This window comes from Acomys russatus, chromosome 10, assembly GCF_903995435.1.
Source record: "Acomys russatus chromosome 10, mAcoRus1.1, whole genome shotgun sequence".
Lineage (NCBI taxonomy): Eukaryota > Metazoa > Chordata > Mammalia > Rodentia > Muridae > Acomys > Acomys russatus.
Window position 1 is genome coordinate 55109420 of NC_067146.1, and position 24989 is coordinate 55134408.

The window sequence follows — 24989 nt, forward strand, 5'->3', positions numbered from 1 at the left end:
GTGCTGGAAACCCAGGCTGACTCAGTGATGAAAAGGAAAGTCAGACCAGGTGGAGGGGTGTGTGAGGGTGGGGAGTGGAGTTGAGCTGTAGTGGGTGTTTTCAGGTTCACACAAGGCTTCCAAGAGACACTAACCAGTCAAAAAGGTTTAGGAAGAGGAGTGAGGCTTTGGGCAGGGTGGGACTATAGGGCTTGGCCAGACACTGTCCCTCTGGCTTGTGTAGAATGCAGCGCAGATCTCCAGTGCCACATTTTGTTATGTAAACATTCTGTTTACGAGATCAGACCTTCACCAGCAGCCAGGGCCACAAGATGCCCTGTTCCATTCTCTTCACTCTAATTGCCACAACAGGCAGGAGCAGAAGTCAGTTTCACAGTCTGACACCTGCCGACTATCCTGGGTGTCACCCGTTTCTCCTTGCTTGTGCTGTGTCCCTACTAAATAGCTATCTTTAGTTTTGCTGCGGGGTGTGGGGGGGGCTGGTGGAGTTGCTAACACCCTGCTATAGTTTGGATCTAGACTGCCGCCCAAAGGCCCATGTACCTAAGGCTTGGTAGCAAGTGAGGTTACTGGAAGATGGTAGAGCCTTCATAGGGACGTTTAACAAGAGATCTCAGGCACTTGTCCTTGCAGGCCATGGGGCGTTCATGCCACCTCTCTGCCTGGCATCCCTAGCCATGAGGCGAACAGTTAGTTTTGATGATGGAGGCTCCCACCTTCTGCCTTCGGCTCAGAGCAATGGGCCAAATGGTCATAAACTAAAGCTGTGAGGCCAGGAAAACTTTTGTTCTTTATGAGCTGATTGTCTCAAGGTTTTTGCTATTTTAACAGAAAGCTGACTAACATTCCTTACGCTATCTATTACTCTGTGGACATAGTTGGGGCACATGTATGTGGGAATGTGCATGTGTGTGTGTGTGTGTGTGTGTGTGTGTGTGTGTGTGTGTGTGTGTGTGTGTGTGTGTATGTGCGCCTGCGTGCATGCGCGCGCATGCAAGAGTATATGCAGGCACACGCCTGTGTGTGCATATCAAGACCTCAGGTTGATGCTAGGAATCATCTGCTACCGATATTCCACCTTATTCCCCGAGACAAGATCTCTCAGTCAAAGCCAGAGCTCATCACTATATTTGTTCTCCTTAACCAGGGGACCTCCTTTCTCTGCCTTCTAAGACTGGAATGGCAGGCTGGCCAGAGTCCCTGCATGGTGAGTGATGGGATCTAAATTCCAGTCCTAATGCTTACACAGCAAGCGCTTAACCACCCAGCACCTCCCAGCCCACAAAGTCTGTTTAATTGGAAAGGCTGAGCTCTAATTTGTGAGACCTTCCACTTGTCATGGCTTTCAGTGAAAGAGGGCTTTAAAAAGAAAGCCGTCTCATATCTGACTTACAGGCCGGCTGGATGGGATGATAGAAATATCTTCCACATGGGTTACTTCTTTGGTGTGCCATGTGCAAGGCGTTTCCTTCTCTCTCATGACCACCCTTCCTTTCATATGTTCTGCTTTAGGAATTGGGGCAGCTTCCAGGTGGGGTGGGAGGCTCCTTGGCACTGTAAACTGTGGAACTCTGGGTTCTAATGGTCTATAACTGGCCTGAGGGAGATCAAAATGGGACAGCTGTGCTGAATGCTAACATGGGGCTGGAGCTCCCAGCTACTACAAAACTATTCCAACAGCTCCTCCTGGGGGGGGGTGTACATGGGCTAGCTCTGGGTGGGTCATTCGAGCCTTTGCTTTCCCTTCCACTCTTTTCCCTTCTCCACAGGCAAGCAAGCCAGTGCTGCCTCCTTCTGCTTTCTCTCAGTTATTTACAGACTGCCCAGTGGCCCCTTGAGAACCTTCCCCAGCAGGGAAGAGGACTGGGATTCACCAATGAGAACTTACTAGGGCTTCAACACCAGTGCCTTTCATGGGTGTACAGCCCTTTCCCTACCTGGCCCTGAGCGGAGGAATTCAAAATGAGGCTAGAATCCAGACAGCTGAGCAGTGATGCTGCAGGAAACACACACACACACAAAAGCATGATGGGAAAACTCAGAAAGGAGGGAGTAAGAGTGGGCAGGACGTCTGAGCAGGACAGTATGGGGATGATAAGAGCTCAGCCTTTGTACGTGGCCCTGGTAGGAACCCTTAGAGGGATGGCCTGATTCTTGGGCTCCCCGGTTGAATGCTTCCATGCCTTAGATCCCTGTTGCTTCCATGGGCTTCTGGCTTTAAGTAGCTCATTTGAGCATCATTTACACTTCTGTTCACAGCAGTTTCCAAAGCCAAATCAGATATGTCTTGGCAAAGTAGGGCAGCCAGGGTTGTGTTGACTGCTCCTTCTCAGGCACTATCTGCCTCTTAAGTCATTTTATGCTAAAAGTATAAAACATCTCTCACAAAAGTTTGGGGAAACCCTCCCCCTTTGGGGACAAAGACTCTTTTCTACCCCAGGGCTCACAGAGATGGACAGAGGGACATGAATGTTAGGGCATCTTCCTGACATGCCAGTGAGTCCAGCATGGCAGCAGTGACAGCTGAGCCAGCCCTGACATGTGTCCCCCAAACAGTGTGAGGCCTTGTTCTACAGCTGGCACCAAACCAGAGCTGACTGAACAGCCCCAGAAATTTTAGTCAGAGGCATTAAAAATCCTAAGCAAGGCATCTGCCGCACTGCCATCGCCAAGGTCACCCAACAGCATGAGGCACCCTGCCTGGGACAACCATCATGTGAGGCCCTGCCTGGGGGCCAGCAGACCCTGGCTATATGAATGTGCTAAGAAGTATGAGCTCATTTAGGGACAGCCAGGAAAGTCAGGAGAAAATGAATGGCCTTGCGGCTGAGCCCTGAGGGTTTTGAAATGAGGTTTGCAAGAATCACACTATTATTCTCAGGGAGCTCCATCCAAAGACTGGGTGTGGTCATAGTGTGAGTTGACTTTAAAGTTCCATTGCAGAACGGAGGGGTTTAGGACATTCCCGGCCAACCTTGGACTCGTGGGTAGAGCTTCTAGCTGAGGGTGATTTGGGAAACACAGAGTACAAAGCTAGGGAGTAGAGATGGGCTCTTAAAGCCCTGGCTGGCTGACTGCCCATCCCTCTGTGTTCTATCTTATCTGTAAACAGGATTCAAACAGTGCCTTCTTAGGGTTGCTCTGAAGTTTAATAGGACAGGGCAAGTGGTAGTGAGGTGCAGGCCACTGGGAGGTTTCTGGTTTCTTTTGACTTTCTCCTCCCTTGCTTAGAGGAAAGGAAGCCGAGATTTGGAGAAGTGGAGCTCAGAGCACATGAGCATCAACAACAGCCTAAGCCAGGACCACCTGCCCCTGCCTTTCTCCCTCTTCCTGTTTCTTTCTCCATGGTCCCAAGAGAGGCGCTGATCCTACTTCAAAGGAAGCCAAGGGTGTTTCTAATTCACAACATGAGTCTGCAAGACCGTGGGTGCCAAGGACACTCTTCTTATTGTTCTTAAAATAGAGGGACAATTTGAAAATGAGGCAAGCCCAAATCACCTGGTGCTGCCCCTTACTCCCCACTCTGTTTCCACTTCTGGCTCATGAGGCTTCCCAGCCAGCCTCTTAAGAATAGGCAGTAGCATCTGTTAGTCCAGCAAATGGTGGCCAAAGCTTGCACAGGAGAACAAGAGGCTGGCCTGGCTTCCTAAAATTCGGCATGGGCCTCCAAGTATCCACACTAGACAATAGGCAGGGGCAAGGTGTATATGCTGGGACTGGTGGAAACTCAAAAACAGGGCATGAGGGGTGCAGTACATGAGGCAGGAAAGCCCAAGACAATGTTCCTCCCGTTGAGGGTAAGGTGAGGCCAATGGCCTGGAGTTCACCCTTGCTCTGGCCATCAGTGTCTCATCAGTGAGACCCTCTGTGCCTCAGCATCTGCTGCTAGACTTCTCAAGCTTGGAGACAGATGGTAGAATCAGCAGATGTGTGTTCCACCAGCTTGGAGAAAGGGCTTTGAGCTTCCTGGTCGCTCCTATACATGCCCAGGCTAGGCTTATCAGCAGCCTCCTGCCTTGGTAGCCTGGATCTACTTGCTGCTGTTTGCTGTGTCCCTCCCCTGTGATTCTTGCCTGCCGGGATCTCCAGGCCTCAGGCTCTATTTCTGTCTGGTCCATTCATGGTTCTTTACCTAAGCACAATCTGTCCAGGATTCCCAGGACGCTTAATGAAGGAATTCTCAAGGTCAAACTTAGACCAAACTTCCAGATGTGCAGGGCACAGCTCTGCTGTCAGAGGCCAGCTTCTCCAGGCAGGATGTCAGCAGTGACAAGGTGCAAGTGGAGGCTTGGCCACACCTCCATCCCTCTTGCTAGTGTTTCCAGTGTCTATGGAGAATGTGTGTTGCTACTAGTTTCTTTGAACCCTGGATGACTGCTTCTATCAGTCTTACCTGCTGCCCCACAGTCATTTACATCTTTAGGAAATCATTCATTAAAAAGAAGTTTCTCTAGCAGGTGGTAAATGCTACGTGTTCAAAATCTTTGCAACTTGCCACTAAGACACCCAAACCCTGCCTCCAGTGCCCCTTCTAATGGAGGTTTTGCTCTTTGAGTAAGATACATGCTTAAGTGAGGCTTGGCTCCTGCTGAGCTCTTGTGCCTGCTTGGCTCCTTGGGGTAGCTATACAGGAATGAAAAAGGTGAGATGTTGGGTCAGCAGAAGGATCCGGATCTACAAGGGTACGAACAAGCATTGGCTGTGTCTGTGCCAATGCCCACTCACACATCTGGAGGAGAGAGTGCCAAGAGGCCCCACACCCATTTAGCAAGGCTGACTTCAGGGCCCTGGTAAAAGTGGGATGGGGAAAAAGAGGTCTCTGGCTCTGCACATGTAAGCCAGCGAGCCTGCAGAGAGGGCTCCTCGCAGTTTTTGCTATGTATGTTTTCTGGCCACTTTGAAAACCATTCCCTGCACTTGGGAAATGCTTTTCTAAAGGCCCAGCAAGTGTGTATGGGAGAAGAGGTCAACAAAAGGGATGTGAGTGCCAGTTCTGCCATTTGCCACCAAGGTCAGGATAAGTCTCATCACTGGTCTGCACAGCCTTGCTGCCTTGCAGGGCACACATGCTCTCTTTGCTAGCTATTAACATTTCTGAAGGAGGACTTGAAGAAAGTACCTGCAAATTACTCAGGAGGTGACTTAGTTTTGACCTGGCCAGAGGTTTCGTCTGCAAAGACCTGAACTCCAGAAGATGAACTTAAATACAGTATTTCACCTACAAAAGGGTTGTGATTAACTGTAAAATAGCAACCAAAGACACTCACCTTTTCATCTTTCTCTAACGAGAACACTCGTGGGATCTACCCCACTAATAGGTTTTTAACTGTATGACGAGCGGCACTGTGGACTCCAGGCTCAGTGCTATGCCACAGATCTCAGAATAGATTCATCTTGCAAAACTGAGTCATTATGTTTGTTCATTAGCAAGCCCCTCTGTCCTTTCCTCCAGTAGTCAGCCACCATTGGTTTCCCTGAGGATATTTTAGAGAAATCCTAAGGATATAAGATTTACCCTGAATTTGCATAGCTTCACCTGCACTGTCTCATGAGGCTGAACTCCCTACTCTTTTCGCCCACAAAACTGTCAAGGTCAAGTGTACAGAGAAGGTGGTAGCTGGGGACCCAGCACCAGAGAATCCCACGGAGTTCCAAGTAGAACAAGCTGGCCGGACCTCCACCCCAGCCACTCCAGCACTTCCCCACTTAATGACACCTGAGGACAAAGTTGATGGAATGGGGGCAGTGGTGGTGGCGGAGGTTGTGAATATCCTGGGGACGAGGCCTGGTCAGCAATAAGAAAATCCCTTCAGAATGTTTTCTGCCATCTCACAAATGTCAGCAAATTGTTTGTGATGGCCATATTCAATTTAGATGTACCCTGCTACTTTGAGCTCCTTAGTGAGCAGTGAAGTGGGAAAGAGCTTGAGTTTTTCCTGTATGCCCATTGGTGCACTGCTCGGCATCCCTGGGGACCACTTCCCATTGGACTGGGGTCTCTGGGGAACAGTGGCTAGCTCTCAGCTCTGCTGCTGCTCTTGTTTGTGGGTAGCAGCCTTGGAGGGAGCAATGGCTCCTTCTTGATACCGCGGCCCAGATGGTGACTCAGAACTTCACTCGCGCCAGTCAGCTTAGGTTAAAGAAGAAGCTCTAGGTGACAAGCGCGTTGAGGCTGCGGGTTGAGGTAGGGGCTGGTGATCTTTGTTGATTGACTTAGCTCCTAAGGGGCTAAGGTGTTTCTAGGGTGCAGGCCAAGACTGGGCATTGGGTCCACAGCATGGTCCTCCTTCCTGAGGTTCTGTCTGCCCTGCTACCTGGAAGCCGCAGCAGCTTCCAGGACCAGGCATGCATCCAGGGTGTGGCAGGCACCTTCCACACTCACAGAAGCCTATGGTTGCACAAAGTCCATTCCTAGAGTCTACCATAGAGGCACGGCCTCGTGCCTGCCTTTTGGCAACATTGATAGTCACTTAGAATCTAAGCACCTCAGTCAACAGGGCTGTGATGGTGAATAACACGGGTGTGTACATTTTGTCTTAGCCCTGGCCTGCGCTGGAGGGGCAGGTAGCTCAATGCAGACAAACTGATGCAGACTCCTGAGTGGCAAGCTCCACGTGGTCTTTTCTCTTGTCCTCTTGGCCAAACAGTGTAAGCAAGCTATTGGCTGTCATGTAAACGTTACTGGAATCGGTACCAATCAAGTACCCAGAGCAGAGAGCAGGCAGGCCTCTGCCAGAATTGGAATTTGCCTGTCAATGACCAATTGTTGTTCTTATAAAATGGCTGGGCTCCGGACTTCCAGAAGGGGCTGGATTCCAGGACAGTATCTCTGAAACTCTTGCTAAGTGGACACCTAACTATACAAAATCAGATCAATGCTACCAGACCCCAGGACACAATTACTAAAATAATTAGTGGCCCTTAGTGACATCATCAGGCTCTTTCCAGCAAGTGGCTGTGAGAGTGGAAGGGGAATCTGGAACCTGGAGCAGGTGAGAGGCTCCCAGAATGAGAGCCATAGCTGAGGGGGGCAGGGGGGGGGAGGGAATGGGGGGAGGCAGGCCTCTGGTGCTACCTACCCTGAGGCTCCTCTGCTGGGTCAGGAGCCATCTCCGACTGAACCCCCTTGGTTAACCCTGTTTCCCTATGAGCTTCAGTGCAACATTCTGTATTCTCCCAGTGGTGTCTGCAGTAGCAGCAGGAGGCAAGAGTTCAGGATTGTAGGAGCCCCTGCCTCCCCTCGCCCCCTCCCCCGTGGGTCCAACCTGGAGGCCCAGGCCTCAGGCCTTCCTCGGGGCACTGTATGCTGCCTGGCTTTCTCTTGGGGGGTCAGATACAGTAGGGAGCCTGTGGCCTCTAAGGGCACCACACAGGTTAACTCTTCTTATTGGCTTCGGTTGATTTTTGTTTGATATAAATCTATCCACTCTAAAGGCAATACAGAAGTTTTCTGGCTTGCCGAGAAAGACCAAGAGCACACTAACCAGCATGCCTGTCACTGTAGAACCTGCAGGGCAAACAGAGTGGAAGCCTGCCTCTCCAATAACCCCTAATCGCCCGCATTTTGTAGTCAGGGATAGGGATGAAGACTGTGGATCCCTCTTGACCCCTCTGCTCAGGTGGGAACCATAGGATCAGTACCGCTGCAGGCAACTAGCTCAGCCACGGGGGCGCGCGGTAGTCTTAATTCATGAGGGTTCTGATGGATGCAGTGACAAGGTGCTTGGGCGCGCGGTGTAGCGTCCACGGGCAGCAGCCCCTCCGCGGCCCCCGCCCCAGCCCCAGCCAGGCTGAGCACAGCCGGAGCATGCGCCTTTGCGCGGCCACGGCCAGGAGGTGGTGGGGAAGCAGCGCGCATCACTCGGGCCCCTGCCTGCACCCAGCCGCCAGTTGCCGGTTGCTAAGCAGTTATTGTTTCTGTGGCGATTGCAGAGGCTGTGGCTAATTGGAGAAGCCCCACCGAGCGGCAGCGTTCTTCTGCCAGAGCCCCGTCTCTGCTCTTTGCATTTAAAGAGCAAACTAGGCTGCTCTCCCCAGCTCCCTCCCCCACCCCCCCAAAAAAACCTGGTGATTTCGGAAGTATGGACTAGAATCTCCCTCCTCCTCACCCTACCATTCCGAGTCTGGTGCCTCCAAAGTCACAGCCAGACCCCTCCTGTCTCTTGGGTAACGAGTGCCTAGTCAGACCATGACCACCGCCAAGGAGCCCAGTGCCTCCGGAAAATCTGTACAGCAGCAGGATCAGGTAAGGCTGCTGGGGGTGCGTGTGTGCCTGTGTCTGTGTGTGTGTGTGTGTGTGTGTGTGTGAGAGAGAGAGAGAGAGGAGAGAGCGAGGAGAGAGAGAGAGAGAGAGAGAGAGAGAGAGAGAGAGAGAGAGAGAGAGAGAGAGAGAGAGAGAGGGAGGAGAGAGAGAGAGAGAGAGAGAGAGAGAGAGAGAGAGGAGAGAGGAGAGAGGAGAGGAGAGAGGAGAGAGGAGAGAGAGAGAGAGAGAGAGATCTGGTCTATTGGTTGTTTGTAGCTCTAACCCCTAGGCTGGTGTGTGGGTTAGTACACCCTGCCCCACCCCCCTCTATTTTAAAGGCTACCCCGGCTTTATCAATAACTGAGGAGCAAGGTGGACTTGCCCAGGCAGCTTTGGACAAAGGCCTCTTTCTTTGGGGCTGCCTCATTTAACCTGTGTTAGTTGTGAATATCCCCAACTACTTGTAATTGGAGGAGAAAGGACATGGCAAACATACATAGATCAGGCTGATTGAGACCTTGTGAAGGGTCTTTGCTGTATTCTAAGACAGGTCCGAAGCAGGCACACCTGGTAAAGGACCTTCCTTCCTATGCCTTCTGCCCCTGCCCTCTTCCCCAGAGTGTCTGTAGAGACAGGGACAGGCTGAGTTTCTGAGGGGGGAGGGAAGGAGGGGGAGGGAGAGAGGGGTGGGGGGTAGATTAAATACTGAGGATGTGCCAGGAGACAGGTGAGCCTAGCTGAGAGTGGCAGATCTCGCAGGACAGAGGATACTTTAGGCCTGCTTGGAGTCCCTGCCCCAAAGGCTTCCTTGTTGGCGTGCCTGGGGAATGGATGCCTGCCTGCTGTGGACAGCACTGCTCTCTTCCTGGATGCTCTGAAGGGCTATTTGTCCCTGGAGCTCCCTTCACCTCAGAAGGTCTCCAAAGCCGACTCTGGAAAGACTGCCTGGTTCAGGGCAGCAGCTAGAGCTGACTGCTAGTTGACAGCAGCGAATGCAGTTTCCTCATGGGTCTAGGTTGTCCTTAGGTCACTTTTGCCAGCATTAAAGCCAAGAAAGAAAGAAAGGAAAGAAGCCCTCCTAGAACTCCTACAGAGTGTCTTTGGGGACAGTATATTTAAATAAAAAACTGCCTCATCAACTATTTGGGGGCAACTTTGAGTCTGTGTTTAGCTGTCTTTAGGGGTCATATCCCCCAACTCATTTTTCTGCTTAAAAAACAAAACAAAACAAAACAAACAAACAAAAAAAGCCAGGAGATTGTCTTATGTAGAGATATGGTTTTGTTACTCCTAGGAAGAAGATTTTGTAACTCTAGAAATCTAAAAGTCTTATTCAATGTGAGCATTTGGCAAGGGTTAATGTTCAGCTGAGCTGCACAGGTCCAGAGCAGGTGATGCAAGCCCACCTCCTCGTAAACCTCCCCTGCAACGTCTGCTCCATAAAGAAATATTTCTATGCCAAATTAGCATCTCATAGCTGAGTCTCCTCTTATTATTGTCTCTTCCCTTGCTAGGAATGGCAGCAATGCTTGCTGGGCTTTTCTGGGCAGAGATCATAAGTTTGAGACTGCTTACTGCTGTTCACAGTTCTAAGCAGGGGTCAGGTGCCCTGGGTCTAGCCTAATTATGCAAAAGAACTTTCCTGAACTCTGTGTGATCTTCTCTTATTTTACCGGGCCTTAGCATGTATCAGAATGTCAGTGGTTGGGTAGGATGTGTGTTACGCATGATGGCATGATGCACAAGCTGTCGGTGTTTAGACCTTTAGGGCCTGGGAAGGGCTCCCTCCACCCCCCATTCTTGATTCAGGCTATTTTGTGGACACTGGTGTCAGCTGGGATACAAAGTCACCTGCAATCCTTGTATTGCAGTCAGTAGGTCTTTTCTTCCTTTTTCTAGTGGCCCATCCCTGACTCTAAGAATGTCCCAGAGCTGACCCTGTGGAGTCCGTAAAAAATTGGTCTAGGAGTGGTGAGAGGAAAACAAAGTGGATGGAGAACAAAGTCTCACATTTTAAAATTATATAAGTATTCACAAACATGCTCACATACAAACATGCTCACATACACACATGCACACACACACACACACACACACACACACACACACACACACACACATTCCCACATGCAACATGCCTATGCATGCTGTTTTAAAGTGTGTTGACAATAATCTTAACTGGCCCAACACAAAAGGCAAATAAGATGAAACGTATCTTACTGCTTCTTAGTATACTATTTTCTTTAGGCTCCATGTAGCAAGGTGTAGTGGCTCACAGCTGTGATCCCAGCATTTGGGAGACTGAGGCAGGGGTATCACCACAAGCCAAAGACTTGGACTACAAAGTAAGAACTTTCTCAAAACTACCCCCAAAACGAAACAAGCAAACAAAACCCAACGAACCCCAAATGGTTCATGGTGAAAACTATAGGACTCAGTTGTTCGCTTTCTTTCTGTGTCTTCTTGCTGGTGGAGCAGGCTAATGGGGAATCACAGGAGCTGTGGGAGAAACCTGCTTCAGTTGTCCTGAGACAGAGCATGTCCTGGTTGCGGTTTAGCTGTTGGTTTTCTGTGAGGCTCATTTGGCTGTCCTTACAAACACCTGGTCTTCTTGGAATCATCAGAATCTTGGGGACTGCTTACCTCATACCTTAACACCAAAAGGCAGTAATGTGAGGTCTTAGGGTCAGCTTCCAGCTTGCTTAGAAAGTGTGCGGGCTGTCACATGGAGAATCCATATCTTCTCAGTAAGCCACGGACAGCTCTTGGCTTATCAGTAAGCCTCTTCCACCTGCCCTGACATTTGGGTACCAGTCATGTGGTGAAGGGCAGGGGAAAGAGATAACTTTTCAATGCTGAGAATCAGCACAAATTGATTTTAAAAATGTGGAAAAAGTGTAAAATTAATTATTTTCCCAAGTATGAATATTGGCTCCCCCAGTTTTCTGGAAACCATCATGAAATAGATGGATATACATCACGAGTTGTTTGGGGCTTTAGTTTTAAAGGACTCAGCGAGGATGCACTGGAATAAATGGGAAAGAGGACTTTCAGGACACAATTGTTCTTTCTCCTTAGAGATGCTGAGTACTTGTGGTTTGGTGTGTGTGTGTGTGTGTGTGTGTGTGTGTGTGTGTGTGTGTGTTGCACGGTGGAGGGTTTAATATGCATGGCATGGTATGTATGTTTGGAGTGTACATCCCATGGTGTGTGGGGGTGATGTATACATGGTGTCTGTGACAAGGAATGCACATGTCGCAGTATGTGTAGAGGTGAAGGCACCATCTTGTTTGAGATCAGAGTCTCTTGTTCACTGCAGGCTAGGTGTGCTGGGATGGATGACCAGGTGCTTGCATGATTTTGCTTGGCTTTAACATGAATCTAGCATCCAAATTCAGGTCTTCAGGTTTGCATGGCAAGAGCTCCCCAGCCTTGAATCTGTTTTTAGATACCGTACAATCTGCCCAGGAGTGTTTAGAGATAGCATGTTTGTTAATGTGTGTAGGATGCTTTTGCTCAAGTGCCTTGGAGGCTACTCAGATGGGACAGAGGGACATGTTCTGATGACGCCTGAATCCATGTCCTCTCGCTCTCTTTCCGTGCAGAGACCAAAATGGGAAGCAGAAGCAGAAAAGAATGAGGATACTTGGGTTCAAATATACTGAGTGCTCATGGGAACTAAATCCTGCCCTGGAGAACCAAATTAAAATGATATTTCCACTTAAATTTTTAAAAGAACAGATTTATTTTAACATATGCTATCCCCATTTCAAATGATTTAAAATTGTAAAGCAGTAATCAGTAATGCTGCTCAATAAGAAAAGACAGAAGGATTCATTCTGGGTTTTTCCAATGAGCCATAAAACATTTGCCCAGCCACTGAGCAGGGATAGTATTTTAGTGGTGCGGACAATGTACGGATGTGTGCGTGTGCCTGTACGTATACACACAGATGTATATTTGAAAAACACAGGCATGCTCAGTACACATGCACATGAACATGTATCACATGTGTCACAAAAATCACAGTTGTGAAAGTCTCAACAGGGCACATCCCATACCCTCTGATGATGGAATCTTCCAGTGTGTGAGTTGTGTGCCATGAAAAGGCTGCCCCGAAGTCCCCACTTTGGAGATCTGTATGCACTGTGTGCCCGCCGATGTGGAGCTATATGTTGAGCCTCGTGTAGGGGATTGAGGTGTGCTGTTAGTGGTCATGGGGTGTGCCTCTTACTTTCTGTTGCTTCTGTTTTGTGGCCATTATCAATCCTAGACCACCCCGGAGTGTCCATTAGCCTACTACAGTGTGGACCTCCAAACCTAGCACTGATGGGTGATCTAAATCATTTCCTTGCACATTTGAAATAATACTTCAGTGGGGCAATGTTTGGAATTTGATGGCAGGATCTTAAAGCTAGCATAGTGGCTGGAGCTACTGTTAGAGACATAGGGCTCAGGCTCTGAATAGGGGCTCGAATGATCATCTGCAGGAAGTGTGCCTGACTTTCCTACCAGGTGTGCTTGGAACACAATCTTGTCACTTCTTGAGCGTATCAAGATTCTATGCTAAGATAATCTGGGCTTGACCATGCTAAGAATTCAGATTTGTGTGTAATCAGGGAAAGACAATTTGAGGTGCCTGCATTTCATGTGGTATTGGGTACAAGGAGAGATGGAAGGAAACCAAGTAAAACAACATACAGTATTAAGAAGGGAAGATCCCACATACTACCGTAGGGTCACGGTAGGACAAGGAATCATTCAGAATCCAAAAGTGCCTTTGGTGTCAATGATGTCATGACCACATTCACAGAAAGTAAGTTCCACCCTGAGTAGATTCCAAGGCATCTGTGGCTCTGTGGATATGACACTGGGAAGAGTGAGGTAACTTCTGTGGAGCCTGTAAGCTTCTGGAGGGAGGTGCTGGCACTGGGAGGCTTTCAGAGGACAGTGTGAGTGTCACTGGATGCAGGTTACCTTAGAGAGCACAGCACCGGAGCTGTGCTGCAAGGGACAATGGGCAGCCTCTGTGTGCTGTGAGGAGGAAGAAGGCTGGCTACTATGTCCTGTCCTCACAGGGAGATGTTATACCCCATCACTGCAAGGGGCAGAAGCAGGCAGCTGACTGACATATCTGGTCTGGATAATTATAAATCTTATGGGCCCACATCAGGTGGTGTGTTGAGCAAGTTCACTCAGAAGAGTCACTTGGTACACTAAATGAGAGCCTAGGTAGCAGGAGGATGGTAGGAGACCTCTGTCTCCAGATTGACTGCTGCACGAGACCAAGCTCAAGCAATGGAAACAAGCTGTCTAACTTTTCCTGCCGTTGTGATAAAAAATAGCCTGACAAAAGCAGCTTGAGGAAGAAAGACTTTATTTTGGGTCAGAGTTCCAGGGTCCAGTCCATCATGGTAGGAAGTTGAGGCAGCCAGAGCTTGAAGCATCCACAGTCCAGACGAGAGAGATCAGGGCTTGTATTCAGCTCTCTTTCTTATTCATACATCCCAGGATCCCTGTGCAGGGAATGGTACCACTCACAGTGCGTAGATCTTCCCTCCTCAAGCAACCTATTCAAGACTATCCATTCCCCGGGAGTATCTCCTAGGTGATTCCAAAGCTCATCCCATTGACAGCATACTTGCTGGAAAATACTCTGGTACAGTAAATATGTTTTACTATATTATACTGCCATTCTGCAGTCTCAGTTCCACCCAGCATTCCAACACTGTTGGTGGTGGGGTGACTTGGCTATGCAGAGCACCCTGGGGACCTTGAGAGTTAACAAGAGCTTTTCGGTATTCTTCAGAAGGTCTACCCCAAGTGACGTGTGGGCTTACTCAGATGCTGGTGACTTCCTGTCATGAGCGCTCTCCCTTTTTCTGCACACAGGAAGTGTGGCGCTGTCCTTAGAGAAGTGAGCTGTACCTGTGTGTGACACTTCCCCATCTGCCTCAGTAGACAGAGAGGACGCCTGTCTACTGGTCTCATCGATGAGAGGTCCAGTGTCGAGCAAGAAAGTGCTGCTTGTGGGCAGAAGGGATTTCTTCCATTTTTGCCTGCAGAGGCCTGCGTGTGGCTCTCCATCTTCACTGGGAGACGCTGTGACATTGAGTGGAGCCTGTGTGAGAGCCATGCTTTACTGTGACAGAGTGGTCTGGCTCCCTATGATTGTGAGCAGGGTGACAGGTGACCGTGGGGCAAGCTGTGCTCTGCTTGTGGCTGATGTCCTCAAGGCCTTGCTGACTCTGAGTGCCTAAGCACCTTGAAATGGGGAAACATAGGAAGTAGTCTGGAGAGCTCCCTGAAGACAGCACAGAAAAAGGCCAAAAAAGAAGGCATGAGGTAGTGCAATGCATTCCTTTCTGGGAGAATTTTAATGGCAGCACTAGGTATGGAACTATAGGGTGACTAAAGGTTCAGGTTTTAGGGGGGCATAGCAGCTGGAATTAAAGGTAAGGTAATTGGTCATGACCTTTAGTGGTAGACTCAGCTCAGGACTCAGCAAAGAAAACCTTGCCTCTTTCAATCCTAGCCAGGCTGTGCACCTGTGACTCTGAGCCCCTGTGGAGCTGGCCTCTCTCAAGCAAGTGCCACACCGCAGCTTCTGGTGCTGTTGGGGGAGCCGAACTGCAGTTTGCAGCAAGCCAGTCACCTCACTCTCCACAAGAGCAGTGTCCCTTGGCAGACGCAGTGGTAGGAATGCCACGGGGCCCACTCTGTACTCAAGCAGTGGCGATACCAGGCACTTCACCCAATGCAGTGACATCTACTAATTCCCAGTAACAAGCTGTATCTTATTCCCTTACTAGTCTCTGATCAATTTTTAAAGAGATTTAACTTCCTCTGCCAGAACTTAAACAAAGCTGCCATCCTCCATCTGAGCTCTCATGGAGGCTGAGCACCATCCCCAGGGGCGGGGCTATTTCTCTAGAACAGGGGCTTCCGGACCATGCTGTGTGTGCGCGCATGCGCATGCAGAGGTAGGAAAATGAAATATAGGTATAAATCTACTACTGATTGAAGAATGAAAACCACAAGTAGGCGCATGCGTTCCAAGTGCTCTGGGACCTTTCTTGGTTGTCTTGGTCACCTGTTCTCCTGAGGGCTTGGCTGAACTTCCCAATCCTGTTTTGAACCATGGCCCGCCCACGTGTGCCTTTCATTCTATTTTAGAAATCTAAAATGCTCATGCTTTAAGTGGTGATCTTAAAATTATGAGGAAATCTCCTTTTACTTATTTGGAAAAGACACCATTTCTCCCCTGTGGGCTATCCACAGCTATTGCAGTCTCTGTCCTGTGATATCTCAGAGAGGACACTGAATTGCGAGTCCCCAGGCTGGTCCCTGCACAGAGATGATCATGTTGTTGGTAATGGCCTGCCCAGTGCTCTGCCATTGTTAGGCAGATGCTGGATAAGAGGCAGAGTTGTATTTGGATAAATAAGGCAGAGAGGAGCCGAAGGCAGAAAATGAAGAGCTGGGCGGAAAATCGCTCAAGGCCAGGAGGGCAGGATTCCCAGGTGCACTTGGATACGAAAGGCTGCAAAGCAGCCTCTGTAGAAGAAGGAGGTGCCCGGGCGTGTGGGCACGGTGTGGATGGGAGGGCAGAAGTGGTGGCCTGGGCGGGTCCTCAGCACCTCAGCACATGGTGTATACAGATGGCAAGTATGATTCTAGAAGTAGGGGAGGGATCAGGTTACTTGAATGGTCCACCTGAGAGAGCAGTATTTGGGTTTCTCCTGAGCAGGAAACCAGACCTGGACTCAAGTAGTTATAGAAGTGGGATTGTCTCTCCGCGATGTGTCTCCATGGATAAAATGGACACTGGAGCTAGATGTTTCTAGATCTCTTTTATCTCCCCTTACCCCCATCTTTAGAGGTGGTCCTATTATGTATCCAGGGCTGTCAATCCTCGCTCAGATCCCCAAGCCACTGTGCCCTGCCAAGTTGCTGTTTTCATAGAGCTGAGAGGAGTGGTGGGTTAAAAACTAAATGCCAGTTTACCTAGAAGGAGCAAGGTAGCTTAACACACTATGAAGGGTGTGTGTGTGTGTGTGCGCGCGCGCGCTCGCGTGCCTGTGCATGAGGGTGTTTGTGTGAGTATGTATACATGTGTGCCTGTGCATTGGTGTGTGTGCTTGTGCATGTGTGCATCTCTCTCTCTCTCTCTCTCTCTCTCTCTCTCTCTCTCTCTCTCTCTCTGTGTGTGTGTGTGTGTGTATGTGTGTGTGTGTGTGTGTGTGTGTGTGTGTGTGTGTGTGTGCATGCCTGTTTCTTTAAATACCCCCAAGAGACATGCCTAGCAACACTCATGACAGAATTTCTGGGTCTGGTTTTGCCAAACAAAATCAAGCCTGCACTCTTCAGCTCTGAGGCTTAAGTGATAAAAGAATAAGACAGAAAGAGAGTTTAACTATTAAAAACATCACGAAGTGTTGGTGTCTCTGAAGCCCCTTCTTTCTGTCATCCATTGCAGCTCCTTGTGGCAAGGGTTTGGGGATGGAGCACTTGGCATTGCATTGCCAGCAGCCTTTGGTGGGACCTTGGAGAACAGCATGCTATGGTCTGGATACCCCCAACTGCTGCTCCCGCTTCCCCCCACCCTCCCCCGCCCCCCGTGTCTGGGGGAACTAGGTACATGCAGTCTGAGTCCATGTTTAGGAAATGGTCATTTTAGGCCCACTGTTGCTGTGGGAAAAGGCACAGATGGGGTTCAGATTTGACCAGGCAAGCTTTGGGTCTACTTATTTAATGAGCACTTAGTATATATGCTGATCTACTTATTTACTGAGCACTATATTTAATATGCAAGCTGATATGGCATGGCATGAGTGAATCTTCTCATTCCCAGAATCTGACGGGAGCTCATGCCCATTTTGAGGTGGATTGTTCCATAAAAATGTGGACTATTTGATTTTGAATGGTTCTCGGGCACTGTGACATTTGAACTTTTGATTTAATAGCAGAACCCTTTCCCCAAAGGAAATCAGCCAAGACAGGTATGAGAAGGAAGTGGCAGCCTTCCCTAGTGTCTCCAGGATGCCTCTGCAGAGCGAAGAGCAAGGTGGAGCACAGACCTGACTCCACAGTGCAATATGGACAGGAGAAGGCGACGCTCTGATATGTTGAGTGCTCCGTGGAAATCGTGTAGTTGATGAATCGCAGGTTCAGAACACACCTCTATTTAATTTTGTTTTAAATCAGATAGTTCTCAGTGAGATGCAGTAAAAAAAAAAATAATAATATGTTCAGTGGTGAACACACACAAAAAGAAACTGCATAACAGACAAAGGCATCCAGAGCTGTAGGAGGATGAAGAGACCCCTGTCATTGTCTGGCTTGCGGCTTGTGATGGTGTGCTTGCTTAGCGTGTGTGAGGCTCCAGGTTCAACAGGCACCCAGAAAGCACCTGTGTGGCATAAGCTGAAAAAGGTGTGTGCTCGCCTCTGGGTAGCTGGGGCACTGCTGTAACTCTTGGTTTCCTTGGCTCCCAGACAGACACATGGTTTCTCCTCCTTATTGAACCAGTCCTGGGTACAATTGGGGTTTATAACATCTTTTCACAGTCAAGCAGTTACATAATGAGATGCTTTTGAAACAAGGAAGATGTCGAGATAGAATGATGGAGTTTCTCCCAGGCTTCTGGAAGTTAGCAGCCACTCACAGAGAGTGCATGCTTTGGGGGTGTGCAGCAGGTAATGTTCCGTCTCACTTGTGAACAGCCTCATGAACAGAGTGGGAAGATGGCACGTGGGGGTAGGAGAGGGTTCCAGGTCACCACCTGCACAGAGCAGCAGGGGATGCAAGGACTGAGATGCACAGATGCTCTGTTTGCTCCCGGATTTAAACTGAATCACTCCCAGTGGGTCACGAGTGACTGGACTGCAGATTGCTTTTGAGGGTCTGATGAGAGCCATCAACCTGTAGCATGGATGTAACCCCAGAACTCTGTGCCTCTCTCCTTTCTGCACAGAGATTCTGCAGAGAGAGGTTGCATAGGCCTGCTGTCTTCATGTTGCCTAGCACCATGACAGCATAGCCTTAAGGTTCATTGGAAGAAACACATCAGAAGACCACACGGTGCACAGGTATGACCAAGCAGCCATCACCTCTAGGTGCTGTGCTAGGTCCAGTGAGCACAAGGTGCACAGGCAGTCGCCATTATCTCTGAGTGCTGTGCTAGGTCCTTTTACCACACTGTGCACAGATAGTAACTAAGCAGCCATTGACTCTGGATGCTGAGCCAGGTCCAGTGGCAGCACAATGCTTAGAAAGGGCAGCAGTGTGGTCTAGAAGAATGATCAGGAGGAAAAGGGTAGGGTACCTCTAAAGTACAGGATGATGGATGAATCAACATGGTGGATGATCCACAGTTGGGAATATATAGCTAAGAGGAACTAAAGGGAGTCACACAGAAATCCTTAATTCCTATTTGAGGGCTGGGTAACACCTCAACAGGAAAAGATACAGGGTTTTATAGTTTTTTTTTAAATCTGGGATGATCTAAAAGGCAAAACTAGGACTCTGTGGGTTTATATCCCTAGTCTCAGCCTTACCTAGGAGAAAGAGCAGACTGTTCTGGATGGGACTGACATGACAGCCTGGATTGTTCCAGAAGAAGCAGAGACACGAGCCTGTGCCCACCCAGTAAAGGAAGTTTGATGTGGGACTCAAGTACTCAAGATTCCAAGATTTCACCATGGTGCCTCTGTACTTTGTCTGGCCCACGGCGATGAGCCTCCGAAGTACCTAGAACCCTCATGTTACTTATCAAATCTCCATCCCAAGTGTAGATCCTAGAGCCTGCCTGTGATCTGTGTGCTGTGTGAGTCTGTTGAATGTGAGGCACCTTCCTCTATATGTTTCCTCAGTGACTGACCCAGAGTAGAGAGCCTCGGGTTTCGTTCATATACCCAGTCAATGAAACACACATCAATCAACATTCAGAGCTTAGAGGAAACCTGAGTCCTCCTCCAGATGGCCACTTCCTCTAAGTTGGTTCTCTTGGTGCTGGGAGCACCTGGGCTGCCCTTCCTGTCCCAGAATTCTGCCCACAACTGTTGTACACAAACTATTTCTCTACTTCAGAAATATCTCACCTTGGACGCCAACCAGGCATCATTCTGTCAGGCTGTGACTTCTGTCCACAAGGGAGCTGATGTCTTCTCATTCAACAACTGTGAATGGACAAAGGAACTAGCTGAAAAAGAGCTGAGCTGTGGACACTGTCACCAAAGACCTTTGTTGTCGTCTGAAGTCAACCTTCCAAGTCTTCCTCATGTAACAAAGTCCCTTCCTGGGCAGGCAGGATCCACATGGACACTTCATTTATTTAGAGAAAAAGGCAGATGTGAATTTCAAGGCTGATTTTCTAATTCTTAGGGTCAGGAAAGAACTTAGATCAAGGGTCAGGGAATGAAGAATTCTGGGACATTTGCCCCACAGCCCTCCACTGAGTCTGGGTAAATGAAGGTGGTTGGATGTAAAATAACTGTTGTCTATATTTCTTGATTTTTAGTGTGTGTGTGTGTGTGTGTGTGTGTGTGTGTGTGTGTGTGTGTGTAGGCTGAACATGCCATAATTCCTGTATGAATGTCAAAGGACAATTTGTGGGAGTTAGTGTTTTCCTTCTATGCTGTGAGTCCTGGGAATTGAAGTCAGGCACTCAGGCTTGGTGGCTTTATTCACTGAGCCATCTCACCAGCTGGTGTTGAACTATTTTTTCTATTTTTTAAAGACACATTTATTTAACTTTTAATGTATGAGTGTTTTGCCTAAACATATATGTGTGTGTGTGTGTGTGTGTGTGTGTGTGTGTGTGTGTAGCCACCTGAGTGTGGTGCCCACAGAGGTCAGAAAAGGACATTGGATTTCCTGAAAATGGAGGAGGTTGTGGAGACACAATGGATGCCAGGAATCGAACTCAGGCCCTCTGCAAGAGCAACAAGTGCTCTAACTCTCTGATATATCTGCCTCTCTAAACCCCATCCCTTGCTGAACATTTTAATGAGGGGAGGCAGGCTCAAGGAGGACTGCAGATTGAGACTGATGAAAACCACTGCAAATAAATGAAGGAGTTGCCATATTTTTTGGACCATAAGACACACGTCCTCCCCCAAAAAGTGTGGGGGGGTGGAATTAGGGTGCACTTTATGGTCCAAATGTTGTTTTTGCTGTTTTTCTTGTTTTATTGCTCTAAAAACTGGGTGTGTCTTATGGTCAGGTGTGTCTTATAGTCTGATAAATATGGTAGTGATGAGGAAGTCCTATCTGACTCCAGCTGAGTTTGGGTCCTCACTGTGGTGTGGCACTGTATCGAAAAGAGGAGGGGAGAATGTGACTAAGCTGGGTCACACTGTAACTTCCTGGGAGGAAATGGATAGGAAGCAAAGGCTCACTTCTTGTAGAGTGAATTCTGTTCTTGCTGAAAGAGCTAGCTTTCCTCATGGTGCTGGGCTTAGATCTGAACAAGTAACAAGCTGGGAGCAGTCAGTCTGCAGCGCTGACTGTTATGCTCACTCTTGTGTGTAGCTGAAGGCCCGTGCTAGGGTTCTGGCAACTCGTTGTGGTGTGCTGGATATCACAAATGTCTGTGCAGTGGTGATACTTGCTCTGCTTAGCTCTGGGTGGCATTGCTATGATCATGCAGCAGTGAAAGTGAGATACCACCAGTATGGCATGCTTAAGCAAGTCTTACTGGAGTGCTAGGGTTTAGCTTGTCTGATTTAAATTCTGAAGAATTGAGGATATTGTAGTGAGTAGGCACAAGGTTAATATATTTTATTTTATTAAGTGTGTGTGTGTGTGTGTGTGTGTGTGTGTGTGTGTGTGTGTGTGTGTACATATATGGGTATGGGTGCATGTGCAGGTGGAGGCTGAAGGACAGATGCAGATGTTACTCCTCAGGAACCATGTTCACCCTTTTAAAGGCAGAATCTTTTACTGACTGGAGCTCCTCAAAAAGGTTAGCCTGACTGGCCATTAAACCCATAGGGATCCTCTTGTCTCAGCTTCCCCAGCCTTGGAATTGTAAGGATGTGTTACATGCCTGACTATTTTTTTCACATTGATTTTTGGGCTGAGACTCAGGTTTTCATGCTTGCAATACAAAACATTTTCCCAACTAAGTCATCTCCTGAGTCCTGGAATATTTTTTTAGTTTATTTTTATTTAGTAATTATGTCTACAGAAAATCTCTGGCTTATATAATTGTATTGTCCTTCCTTGAATGGCTAAATAATACTTCAAGTAAGAAATGGTGATTGAGTTGAAAAACAGTGAGGAGAATAAAGTTCATAGTTTGCAGAGAGGCCATCCATGTATTTGTGAATTCCCTGGGAGTAAGTTGCAGGAAATGATCTCAACAAATGAACACCAGGGAAGGAAACAGCATACAATCTATGTTTTGCACTCAGAGCTTCATTTCGTGAAAGACATGTACCTTTTCTTTTGTAATAGTCCAATGTCTTGCATTTTAGGAAAGTTACAGAGAATTTAGACAAATGGATTTTTAAAAATCCCCAAAACTTTGCATACAATTTGTGCTGCGAGAGAACCCTTCCTTCTGGCCCAATCCCTTCCTAGACAATACTGAAAATATGTGCAGAGACTGTATAGTGTCTTACAGAGACACACAGAGGAATGTGTGCAGGGTGGGTTTGGTTTGATTTTCAATAATGGTTTAGTCTGTTTTCTTTCTTGCTCACTGCTTGCATGAATTGGAATGCCAGTGGTTTCCTTTCATTTTCCTGTTAAGAAATATAATCAATTTAAAGGTAATGAGCTCAATCTTGGGATAAGAACCTATGAAGCCACAAATCAATGTGTCCCTAGCAGATACACTGTGCCTGGTGCTCCCCAAACCACCATGGCTAAGAACAAATGTCACATCATTGAGATCTTTGGGAGACAACTTATATCCAGAAAAAAACATTTCTTGGAATGTTAAGTCCTTTGGGTGCTAGTGCCCAACATGCCAACTGGACATGATAGTCCAGTTGCTTCTATGGCAGAACCAGAGATGTCACACAGAGGGGCGCCTCCTGTAAGGTGGGCCAGAGAAAAAACTGTGTCATATTTCTTTTTTATCTCAGTAGATAGAATGCATTAACCACCCAAAATCGTTGTCCCTAGCCACACCTATGAGTGTATATACTTAGCATTGGGGAATAGGGTCTCACAGCTTGTGTGGCAATGAGTGACTGTCATGTGAGATATGCACATTGTGTGGAACCTCCAGCCTCCTCCCTCTGTTTGGGTTATTTGTCAGGCCGGAGACTTACACTGATGCTAAACTGGTCCCAAGACCAGCAGCTACAGCGGGGAGACTGCCATTGCAGGGTCATAATCACTCTTGATTTTATAAAGCCAAAGCTTTACTTGGTGATTATCCACTTCACATAAAACACATAGACTGTATTGACATAAAAATTTAAATGAAATTATCTTCTCCCCTCAAACTGTTTTACTCTGAGTCTAGTAACAGTTTTATTTACAAAGACAGTATTAAAAGCCCTGAATTGGTCTCTCTCTCTCTCTCTCTCTCTCTCTCTCTCTCTCTCTCTCTCTCTCTCTCTCTCTCTCTCTCTCTCAATAATGTGAACATCATCTAGACTAGAGAAGCCCACTGCTTAGGATTCATGTGAGGCTTGGTAGCACAACAGTGCATCAATATTTTTTAACACAAGGCCAATGTGAACTGTAGACTCCAGTTTGCAGAATGTTAGTAACCACATTAAAGATTTTTTTAAATCCCCAGAAGACTGTGAATATAGCCCATGGTTCAACACAGGGTTATTGGTCCCAGTGCCAAAATAAACAAGTAAATACAAATAAAAAGAAACAGATGACTAATTTTATAATATTTTTGTAAGAGATTCGTAGACTGGATTGAAACAAACCTGCTGATTTCTGAAGTGCTTGGGAGAGATCATAGTGGTTATTGGATATCTACTCTTAGAAGTGTCATGTACATGGGCTAGCAAGATGGTCTGGTCTGTAAATGCACTGGCCACCAAGCGTGATGACCTCAGTTCATTTCCCAGAACCCATGTGTGGAATGCAAAGATCCTGCAAATTGTCTCCTGAGCATCACACACATCCACAGCAAGGATACTATCTCATATGCACAAATGTACAAAATAAATAAGGAAAAGTAAAAACTGTTTCAAAAACCAGGAGAGAAAAAGGCATATGCAAGAGGAATTCCTAGGCAGTAAACATAATGGCCATTGTCTTCAAGATGTTTCCAACCTAAAACACATTTATGTTAGCCAGATATGTCCACTTGAGGAGCTTAAAATCAAAATTATGTGCTGAATATCACACAGACACACAGTCACACACACACACACATACACACACACACACACACACACACTGGGTTATAATAGAACTGGGGTCCTCAAATACGACTTCAAAAGCTGTGTTTATCAGCCAGACCAGCTCTTACAGGTGGAGGTTCCTTAAGTACACCATGCTGGTAGAGGCGGGGGCCATGTACATACTTCTGATATGTGGCTGCTGGCAGAAACCAGCCTTCTTGCAGAGAGCAATGGGCCCATTAGCTCTGCTCAAGGAAAATAAATGCAGCCATGGAGAGCATGCAGATGCACTCACGCTGCTGTCCTTGCATGCCTTCAGCCCTGTGTGGAGCAGTTTAAGCACACAGAGCTGTGTGTGTTGGTGACAAAGCTGTAAGGATGCCGCCTCCTTGCCAGATTGGATTCTCAAAGACAGCACTAATGGGAGGCCTTTGAGAGTTTATGTAGAGTTCTTTACTTTAGCACAGTTGCCCTAAAACCAAAATTCTGACATCTCTGCTAAAAAGGAGAGGAAAAAGAGGCATGCTTGCATAGGCCACGGAAGCTGAAGGCTGCATGCAGAATGCACACGGAGCCGCCTCATGGGTCTTTGTCTCTGTGTGGACTTTGCTCTAAGTCTGCTCTTAGGTGACTATGTCAGCTGCACACAAAATGTGCGTCTGCTTTCACCACTGGTCACCTTCTAAGGTGTGGGTAAGTGTCCACCTGGATGGGGAAGTCCAGAAATCGCAAGGTGCTTGCCCCTGAGTGGCCTCAGTTTGCTGCTTTTCTGGTGCTCAAGGCCAGCTCCTTTTTCTTTTCTCTGTCAACCTCAGGGTCCTGGGAGGAGTTCCATGTTTAGTTCTGTAGGATTTTGGAATTGTTCTATGCCTCTATTTCCTCATATCTTTAAATTTGCAATCAGTTTCAAAGTCCGAAGTGGTCCAAGTCTGGAACCAGTAAACCTCATTGTTATGATAGCAAGGCCTGCTAGGATTGGTGTGGATGCAGGCAGGTAAGATGTACCAGTGACCTAACACAGGTGTCAGCCAGAAAAGTGCACAGACACTCATAACACCTGTACATGCTCACACACACACACACACACACACACACACACACACACATTTTCTATTTATAGAAATAGGGAAGGGACCAAAGGAGAGGCTGGGCTATGGTGGGATATTTCCTCAGTCAGAAAAGAATCATGACTGGAGGATAGAGTGGGTGAAGTCCTTAGAAGACAGAGAACTTGACTTTCCTGTCTGGAGACTTTGCGCTGTTCAGCTTGTAAGAGTTCTTATTGCATTTCACTGTGCCCCGAAGTATCATGAGGGGCTGTCTGCTCCTAGACACTCCATTCCTCTCCGTCACAGGGCTCAGTTTGACTTCATTCCTGGTGATGTGGTAGGTTCCACCTGCTCCTGGGGGCCTCTGAGCTG

General features: G+C 47.8%; 1 protein-coding gene across 4 annotated transcripts in view; it reads left to right on the forward strand.

Moving 5' to 3' along the window:
- Dpp6 (dipeptidyl peptidase like 6) overlaps positions 1 to 24989 on the forward strand; it is an 846101-nt gene that overhangs the window by 412764 nt on the left and 408348 nt on the right. The window contains exon 1 of one of the 4 annotated variants that reach the window (XM_051152207.1): positions 8046 to 8245. The exons of the other annotated variants lie outside the window; for them this stretch is intronic. Within the exon in view, the coding sequence (XP_051008164.1) occupies positions 8189 to 8245 (57 nt within the window). The 5' untranslated portion in view covers positions 8046 to 8188. Of the gene's footprint in view, positions 1 to 8045; positions 8246 to 24989 lie in introns of those variants that run through there. 4 annotated transcript variants of the gene reach the window in all.